Source organism: Epinephelus moara, chromosome 5 (assembly GCF_006386435.1).
Source record: "Epinephelus moara isolate mb chromosome 5, YSFRI_EMoa_1.0, whole genome shotgun sequence".
In the NCBI taxonomy this organism is placed as follows: domain Eukaryota; kingdom Metazoa; phylum Chordata; class Actinopteri; order Perciformes; family Serranidae; genus Epinephelus; species Epinephelus moara.
This window is the reverse complement of record NC_065510.1, coordinates 3,237,114-3,247,120: the sequence shown is the minus strand read 5'-3', so window position 1 is coordinate 3,247,120 and position 10,007 is coordinate 3,237,114. Positions and strand designations below refer to the sequence as shown.

At 41.3% G+C, this 10,007-nt stretch overlaps 2 protein-coding genes across 4 annotated transcripts in view; one reads left to right on the top strand and one right to left on the bottom strand.

The window, feature by feature from the left end:
• The window catches only part of LOC126389824 (E3 ubiquitin-protein ligase TRIM21-like), an 18,436-nt gene extending 9,117 nt beyond the window's left edge, over positions 1-9,319 (top strand). The window contains exons 2-3 of one of the 2 annotated variants that reach the window (XM_050043751.1): positions 1,458-1,743; positions 2,511-9,319. In XM_050043751.1, the coding sequence (XP_049899708.1) occupies positions 1,467-1,743; positions 2,511-3,925 (1,692 nt within the window). In that variant the 5' untranslated portion in view covers positions 1,458-1,466 and the 3' untranslated portion in view covers positions 3,926-9,319. The remainder of the gene's footprint in view (positions 1-1,457; positions 1,744-2,510) is intronic. The other variant, XM_050043752.1, reaches the window with a different exon arrangement.
• The window catches only part of tomm20b (translocase of outer mitochondrial membrane 20b), a 22,286-nt gene extending 12,711 nt beyond the window's left edge, over positions 1-9,575 (bottom strand). For both annotated transcript variants that reach the window (XM_050043832.1, XM_050043833.1), the window contains exon 1: positions 9,330-9,575. In XM_050043832.1, the coding sequence (XP_049899789.1) occupies positions 9,330-9,453 (124 nt within the window). In that variant the 5' untranslated portion in view covers positions 9,454-9,575. The remainder of the gene's footprint in view (positions 1-9,329) is intronic.
• Positions 9,576-10,007: the final 432 nt, after the last annotated feature.

The following is a 10,007-nucleotide window of genomic DNA, read 5'->3' as shown; positions in this document are numbered from 1 at the left end:
CCACCTAAGTTATTACATATATTTGAGTTATCTACAAGTTTACTGTACTGTTTGTCATCTACTCGCTTTCAAATGTCCGCCACGGACATTTACACAATGTCATGGATAAACATGGGTAAATGCATGAAAAAAAGTCATCACATATCACCTCTGATAATGGTTTATTCATTTAAAACACATTGTGCTCGTTTAGCACACTATTTCATGTAGTTTTTATCTGCTGGAGGGTCGCGTAGGGGAGCGTAGCGCGACAAAAATAGAGGAGCCTCCTAAAACAGAGAGTTGTCGCACGACAGACGGGGGTTGTCGCACCGCTCCTGTTGCCGGTGCAGCCGCTGTAATTGATTAACAGGGGGGCGAGCTGCTACGGGACCCGCGCCGCTGACGTGCCCGGTGGATGTCGGCCATAACAACAAAGAAGATGTTGGCCAAACAGAAGCTTGAAAACCAGCTATCACTGGAAGTCTACCTGGCACATCCTGATGCCTCTGTTCCTGAATCAAATGGAAGAGTAACTGTAAATTAATGAGTTTGCATGTCAAAAGTCCTGTTAACAAGACANCTGGCACATCCTGATGCCTCTGTTCCTGAATCAAATGGAAGAGTAACTGTAAATTAATGAGTTTGCATGTCAAAAGTCCTGTTAACAAGACATTGACATTGCGACATTGCACGGCCTCATTTGTGACGAGGCGACATTTATAACGGCGCCCGCAAGCCAAAATGCAGTGAGACAATGTACTTGATGTCAATTCAATTCAATTGGATTTTATTTATAAAGCCCAATATCACAAATCACAATTTAACTCACAGGGCTTTACAGCATCCCTCTGTCCTTAGGACCCTCACAGCTGATCAGGAAAAACTCCCCGTTAACAGGGAAAAAATGGTAGAAAGCTCAGGAAGAGCAACTGAGGAGGGATCCCTCTTCCAGGACGGACAGACGTGCAATAGATGTCGTACAGAACACATCAACATAATAAATGTACGGTAATTTCTGGGCCTAACATACCTTCTACAATGGCACAGCTGTTGCTTTATTTGCCGTGACCTCAGAAGTAGCAGTAGAGTGACCTGTTTGCATATCTCTATGTTTATGTTTACATCATGCAAATCCCAAGTTCCATATGGTCTGAGTTCTCTGGAGTGCCCTCCAGTGCAATCCTCTAGTAACACGCACAGTACACAGGTCCTTTGATGCATCAGGTTGTCTACATGAACACGTGGTTAAAAGCAAGCATCTCCCTGGTCTAACACAAAGATAGCTCTCTTACACTGAAAGAAGTTTCCCACATCAAAAGAGCATTAACTCCAGCTAACAGAGCAGCAGCAGCTCTGACTGTCCAGACTCTGCACACAAATCACACCAACACAGCTCCCGTGTCAGCCAATCAGAACCTCTGTTGCTGCTCCGATACATCTGTGTTACACTTTTCCTTCCTACTGTCTGATTTTAGCAGGAAGCCATGATGAAAGCCCTGGACCTTTTGAACGCTCTGGAGGATCTGAAAGACGATGAATTTAAGACCTTCAAATGGTACCTGCAGCGGCCTGACATCCTGGAAGGCTACCAAGCCATCAAAGTGTCCAAACTGGAGGAAGCAAAAAGATGGGACACAGTGAATGTGATGGCGAGCAGCTATACACTAGATGGAGCTCTGAAGGTGACCAAGAAGGTCTTAGAGAAGATCAACAGGAATGATCTGGTGCAGAGTCTGTCAGACACCAGCTCAGGACCACAAGGTCAGTGAGACTATCTGTATTTTCAACCTGTATTGTTCACGCCTGATTCATTTCAGAAGTGAGGGTGCAAAAAGTGTGTGTGTGTGTGTGTGTGTGTGTGTGTGTGTGTGTGTGTGTCTACATGTGTCTGAGTGGGTGCACACGCACACGATAGAGAAAGACCAGTGGGCCAGTGCCAGGAAGGGTCTTACAGGCTGATTTTGTGGCACATTTTGACACTATTGACAGGTGTCACTCAGAGAAATGAAAGAGCAAATGTTTCAGTCATCTCCATGGTAACCAGACACGCCCTGTGTTTTTTTAGTCCAAGTCTATATGTGTGGTATTAAGTGAAGTGTAATCTGCACAGACAGCAGAAATCCCACAAATATCCCGCAGTATGTGTTTTTAACTTATTGACCAAATATGCTCCCAATCTGTCTCTAAGCTGCAGATTCCCCTCCCTCACCATGGTGGACTGGTTAATAAAATCAATGAATCAGTCCTGTCCACTTTAACTTGAATAGAGACACAGAGGGGAGACAGGTTAGGTCTCATCTGACCTGTTCATTAACAGCAGTGAGCTAATGTAAAAAACAACAACTAATAAAAACTAATGTAATGTAAGCTTCCACTGATACCTTACCACTTCCTGCGTGTGCATCAAATAATGAGGAGGTCTGCAGTGAAAATATTTTGTTAAAATATTTTGTGCTTTTGTTTTCACACAATGTGTGTAGATATGGCTGCTGCAAACACTCTGCCATCTGAGGATCAGATCAGAGAAGATATGGCTGCTGCAAACACTCTGCCATCTGAGGATCAGATCAGAGAGAGGACAGAGCAACAAGTGTCCACACCAGGAGAAGTTCCCTGTGACGTCTGCACTGGAACCAAACTGAAGGCCCTGAAGTCCTGCCTGGTGTGTCTGGTCTCCTACTGTGAGACTCACCTGGAGCCTCATCTGACAATGTCAGGCCTGAAAAGACATCAGCTGATCGACCCTGTGGAGAACCTGGAAGACAGGATGTGTACGAAGCACGATAAACCTCTGGAGCTGTTCTGTAAGACCGACCAGACATGTGTCTGCACACTCTGCCATGTTTTAGACCACAAGACACATCATGTTGTTCCTCTGAGGGAAGGATATGAAGAAAAGATGGCCGAGCTGGAGGCTGAAATTCAGCAGATGATCCAGAAGAGACAACTGAAGATCCAGGAGATCAAACACAATGCTGACCTGAGTGAGGAAGATGCAGACAGAGAGATAGTAGAAGGTGTTCAAGCTTTTACCTTCATGAAAGAGTCTGTTGAGAGAGGCCTGAATGAGTTCATGAAAATTATAGAAAAGAAGCAGAAAACGACACAGAAACAGGCTGAAGGCTTCATCAAAGAGCTGGAACAGGAAATCTCTGAGCTGAAGAAGAGAAGCACTGAGGTGAAGCAGCTCTCACACTCTGAAGACCACCTCCATCTTCTCCAAAGCTTTCAGTCCCTGAAAGCTGCTCCACCCACCAAGGACTGGACAGAGATTGACATCTGTCCATCACATGTGGGGACTATGAGGAGAGCTGTGTCTCAGCTGGAGGAGACAGTTAGTCAACAGATGAAGAAGCTGCTTGCAGATTTTGAGCTGAAGAGGGTCCAGCAGTATGCAGTGGATGTGACTCTTGATCCTGATACAGCAAATCCATATCTCATCCTGTCTGATGATGGGAAACAGGAAAGTCTTGGTGATGTAGAAAAGAATCTCCCAGACAACCCAGAGAGATTTTCTCTCTTTTTTTGTGTTTTAGCAAAACAGAGTTTCTCTTCAGGCAGATTTTACTTTGAGGTTCAAGTTAAAGGAAAGACTAAATGGGATTTAGGAGTGGCCAGAGAGTCGAGTTACAGAACGGGGGTAATCCCTCTGAGGCCTCAGGATGGTTACTGGACTATGTGTCTAATAAATAGAAATGAGTGTGAAGTTCTTGCTGGCCCTTCAGTCCGTCTCTCTCTGAAGTCTCAGCCTCAGAAGGTGGGGGTGTTTGTGGATTATGAGGAGGGTCTGATCTCCTTTTATGACGTAGATGCTGCAGCTCTTATCTACTCCATTACTGGCTGCACCTTCACTGAGAAGCTCTTCCCATTCTTCAGTCCCTGTAATAATGATGGCGGTAAAAACTCTGCACCTCTGATCATCTCTCCTGTCAGAGTAAAATAATCACTTCTCTTACTTAATGAAATGATTCATTTTCATTCAAAGGAACAAAATGTAAATATTGATTGTTAATACCACATAGTTTGTGTCTTATTTTCTGTTTCATTTACTGTGGTGATTGATTTTTTTGTTGTTAATATGGTGGGGTATCCGCAATGACTGCCTGAATTGATTCGATTCTAATTCACAAGGTTTCAAGAGATTCTCATAGTAGTCGAGCTGCACATCGTACAATGAATTATTTAAAAAAAAAAAAAAGAATAAATTCAGAACAGGTTTGAAATGTAATATTTTAAATATAAATAAATGTCTAAAGCAGCAACAGTAATGTTTGTTGTCAATATTATGGTCTTTAATAATTCTGCTCCAGGGTCTGATTAATACCTGTAAGATTAACAGGGTTAAGACTTAATGGATCTAGGGAAAATGCATATACTATTAATAATGCACATGTATATTAGTGCTGGGCGGTATGACCAAAAATTTGTATCATGGTATTTCTAAAGATTCTAGCTGTTTCACGGTATAACAGTATTTTCCCCCTTTATATACTTTATTAATCCCAGAGGGGAAATTCAGTTTTTTCACTCTTGTTGTCAATTACACACAGGTCTGAACACACACTGATAGTGGCTTATTCTACTGTCAGGAGATCAGAATATAAAAACATTTTAATATCATCCTATCAGGACGGTCAGGATTCTCTTAAAGCAACACTCACCTTTCTGGAAATTTTACGCTTTTCTTTGTTTAGGTTAAAATGCTATCAATAAGCTCATGGCACACTAAAATGTAAGTGAATTCCACCAGAGATAAAAACTCATAATTATACCATTCTCATATGGTTCTAAGAAAACTCCGACCAATCACTGCATTCGGACTGAATAATGTAACATAGGCTGCAACATTATATATGACAACACAGCATCCAGTTGCTAATGGCTAACGTTAGCCTACTGTAGTGTAGCCTCTGAAACATTAACGTTATCTTCCTTGTTTGTTGCCAGTCACCAGTACTATCTAATGTTAGCGTTTACGTTATATTATAAAACTCATCAGTCATCACTGACCCCGGATAAGTTTCAAAACTCCGGGGTTGCATGTGACTGTGCAGGACTGGTAACGTTATGTTTAGTTTGCTTCTAATATAACATATAACGTTATACAACAACACAGCATCCAGTTGCTAATGGCTAACGTTAGCCTATTGTAGCGTAGCCTCTGAAACATTAACGTTATCTTCCTTGTGCATTTTGACTTACTAGTAACGTTAATGCTACTATCTAACGTTAGCCTACTGTAGCGTAGCCTCTGAAACATTAACGTTATCTTCCTTGTGCGTTTCCACTTACTAGTAACGTTAACGCTACTATCTAACGTTAGCCTACTGTAGCGTAGCTTCTGAAACATTAACGTTATCTTCCTTGTGCATTTCCACTTACTAGTAACGTTAACACTACTATCTAACGTTAGCCTAGTGTAGCGTAGCTTCTGAAACATTAACGTTATCTTCCTTGTGCATTTCCACTTACTAGTAACATTAACACTACTATCTAACGTTAGCCTACTGTAGCGTAGCCTCTGAAACATTAACGTTATCTTCATTGTGCGTTTCCGCTTACTAGTAACGTTAACGCTACTATCTCACGTTAGCCTACTGTAGCGTAGCCTCTGAAACATTAACGTTATCTTCCATGTGTGTTTCCGCTTACTAGTAACGTTAACGCTACTATCTCACGTTAGCCTACTGTAGCGTAGCCTCTGAAACATTAACGTTATCTTCCTTGTGTGTTTCCGCTTACTAGTAACGTTAACGCTACTATCTAATGTTAGCCTACTGTAGCGTAGCCTCTGAAACATCAACGTTATCTTCCTTGTGTGTTTCCGCTTACTAGTAACGTTAACGCTACTATCTAACGTTAGCCTACTGTAGCGTAGCCTCTGAAACATTAACGTTATCTTCCTTGTGTGTTTCCGCTTACTAGTAACGTTAACACTACTATCTAACGTTAGCACTGTAACCTTATTCTAAAACTCATCAGTCATCACTGACTCTGGTTGAGTTTTAAAACTCCAGGGTTGCGTTTGACTGTCTTGGTTGTAATGTTAAATTTGCTCTCCTCTTCCGTGTTTCTGACGTTACCTTGCCAACGCCCACGTCTATCATAGACGTAATGGAGTAGGGGGGGAGTAGGCCTTTGGAGGGAGGTGGAGTTATGGATGTTCAAATTTTTTCTGCTGCTCAGCTTTGGAGTTAATTTTTTTCCAGTGGCCATTCGCAGTATTGCAGTGAAAAAATCCCCTGGCCCAAACACCATTTTCCCCATAGACCACCATTATAACAGAGACGTCTGTAAAACTGTTGCAAAGACACCTCACACTGCAAACAAGCTCAATTATGTCTCTTTCTATTTTGAAACTTTGAGCAATGATGGTTTAATATTTGTAAAACTTTCCTCAAGTCACATTCAAGAAATGGTCAAATTATCGTACATTTGGCCTTTTTTGGGATTATTGATCGCAAATCGTACAGAGGGCCAAATTATCGTACAAATACGATAATTATCGTACACCTGGCAACGCTGGTTTGCTCTGACTGCAGCTCTTCTCACGATGAGAACATTTGTGTATCAGCTGTGCGCTGGTATGGTCATACATGAAAAACTGACATCTTATGGGAAATTACAACAGATAGAGCACTACCTGTAGACCTCGAATTTCATGAATCAATATTGGATCATTCAAATGAAGATCAATAAGAATCGGCTGAATCCATCACTTCTTGATTTATTTCTGTTCAAGGGAATGTACATATTTAGTGTGAATACTGTTTTAGTTTACGTCTTATTTTCTGCAGCATTTGTTTAACACGGTGACTAATTGACACTTAATTGTTAAGAATTTTTATTATGTTTCCCATTATAGTCAACATATGACCTTGATTCAAACCCCTTCACTTAAGAAGAAATCGCTGTTTCTAAAGACACCAAATACGTCACAAATTTGTAGAAAAAGCTCCAAAATAACATTTTAAAGTGCAGAAACACAAAACATATTGCTGAATATTACATTATGTCATGAAGCTTCACATAAAAAAGTTAATGGTATGTACGAAAAAGGGTTTGGCCAATTACTGGTCTCTCAAAGTCACAGAAATGTTAAAAAAATAAACTCGCTGTTGAACACAAGGCCTGAGTAAACAGTTACTTGAGCACCAAACACTGACCAGAAAAGCCTGGATTACACATAAATTGTATTTCATGACAAACACATTCTGTGTTTTGTTAAAAATAATTAACCCATCACAAACTGGAGACTCAAGACCAGCGTGTTCAGAGGCACATTGGTCCGCTGCCCACTGTGATAAGGACCAAACTGTTACTCTTCAAGTAGCCTCGTGTCACCGTTTCCTGAGTGACACCATAATCTCCGTCTGGCTGAAGCCCAGCTGGCAGGACAGTGATGCTGACTGTGTTGTTGTGTAACAGCTTTGTGAATGAGTGTGTGTTGCTGGTCTGCTGAGGTGCCCTTGGGCAGGGATAGTACATTGTGCCAGAGTGCAACTGTGAGTATGGCCTGAGGCTCTGTTTGTAATCAACACACCCACCCTGGATAAACAGGATTACAATATGTCACACCAGTCTGCATTTAAATATCCGTTGATTTAACAGTAACTTGTCACCGTCAACAAGGTGCATACCAGACAGAATATGACATTAGGTGTTTTTAGTATCTCTTATAAATCATTTTACTAAAATTACATATCCACTGTAGCAGTTTTACTTTTTCTTTCAGTGTTTGAATAAAACACACTATGGACAGCAGCACCAGGGCTGGAGATCAGCACCTGCCTAATGCGGGTGAGTTTGGTCAGTAGATTTCATTAACCTACCCGTCCTGGTGTCAGGTAAAAAATTTAACTAATGATCCAATTGTTCCATAAAAAAGTCGACTCAATCACGGAGCGCTCTGCCTAAGTAGTTGAGTGTGTCCTCACTGCATCTTCTCGACCAATGTGATGGAGGTGTTTCTTCTTCATCTTCTTGTTTGTGTTTACTGACGGACCGCAAACTAACCAACCAACTGCCGTAACAGAAGACGAAAAAGAAGATTCACAAAGCTGAGTAGCATTAGCATGTTAATGTTAACATGGGTGTGTTTGTTAGTCTAATGTGACGTGGTATTTTAAGGACAATGGGGCCACTTAAGGTCGTTTAAACGTCTTATTTCAGATCCTGTTCTGAGTGTTAACGCTTTGAACTAAACATTTACACCATGTTTATTTTAAACATCATAACAGCTTGAACACCGTGCATTCAGTGGTCAATACATTCAGGTTGTGTATCGGGCGATAAGTAAAGACCGGAAATAACAAAAAAATAATGAGACAAGTACAAACTTCAGAATCAGCGATGCAATCCTACAAAACCAGACACACAAAAACACACACATGAACACACACAGGGGTTTACTTAATTAGATATAAAGTAAAGTAAAGATTTACATCATTTAATAGTTTTGGTTACTTTTTAATTTCATATGTATAAGTCTAATATTGTTTTAAGATATGAATTTAGATCTCATTTTTTGAAAGCAGGATAAGAGGGCCATTCCCTCTGACCCATACCATGTTCAACATCCTGTATTTCTACTTTTAGTGATCACACATCGCAATTATAGTTTATTGTTTTGTATGATTTCCTTTCTGTTTTACTTGGTATGTATGATAGTTCTTTGTTTGCTTATTGATTGTTTTACATGTCTTTGTTCATACTTGACAACACTGAAAATGAGAGTCTCCTTCAGCTGATTTCCCGAGTAGTTGATGCTGTCTATGTTCTGTGATCATTGGTTACACAACATGTTGCCAAATGACTGCAGTTGAATATCAGCCAGTCATTTATAGATATGCTGATTAATGTGTTTTGTCATCATAAATAAAATCAATGAAATGAGTCTTTAATAAAAGTTTGAATGGATGAAAAGTTTAAACTGACCTGACATAGCTGGGCTGACCTGTTGTGGAGCATGTGGATAGCCAAGAAGAATGTGGCTTTCCTCTTTAAGTGGTGTTTTTTGGTTGGTGGACTATAGGCCGAATTGACCCGGAGACTTTCTGGACTGGTATATGATCTTAAACTGCACTGTGATTTATGTTAATTGCTCATTTACTGAGATGAAACATTAAAATGACTATTAATTGAACGGAGTTCGGCGTCAGAGCTTCATCACGCGAGTCAAAGCTGGTTGTACCGGGACAACAGAGCCTTTAAAGTAAGCTAACACTGAGTTAGCCTTAACCTGCAGGCTGAACCGACCCGACCCGAATCGAGCCACACCGGACCAGATCCGGGGCCCGAGGCCCGATGAAGGTGAGCAAGAGGAGGAAGAAGAGGTCAACACTCACGTTCCCGCAGCCTGTTCTTGAAGTTGGGGTCACTCCGTCTTTTCTTGTCGAAATAGATGCAGTAACCGACGAGCAGAGCGCCGCACACCCCCGCGGCTATCGCACTGGTCCTACCGCCCATCATAACTCCCGGACCCGGTCGGCTGGAGGAGAAGTTCGGGTTGATTTACCGTTTTTTTCTCCGGTGGTTGGTTGACGTCGGGGGACTGGCCGAGCGGCTCAGGGCAGGAAGGACCCGCCAGGACCCCGCAGTTTGACAGCTTGTAGCCGTCTGTAGGATGCCTGACGGGAAATGTGAAGAAAAAAAATATTTCACGGTGAAAGAAGCTGTAAATAAATAAATAAAATAAATAATAATAGCTTGACGGTGGAGCGTAGAAGAAGCGGCAGTGTTTTGAGACTCAATCATACCACTTCCGGTTTTTTAAACAGTATAGGTGGTTTAAAGAGACTGTGAGGTTTATTAGATACACACGGTGAACGACTTAGGGACTGTTCGTTACTTATTAGGGGGAGGGGCGGTCAAATAATTTTTTCAGCACTGGGGAGGGACTGTTTTTAATTTGGCTGCTACTTTGAAACCCAAGCACAATGGTTTGGTTTCTTTCAAAAACAACATGAGACAAAGGCCACGAGCAACATAAGAAGAAATTAAAAACAAGAAAATAATTTTCATTT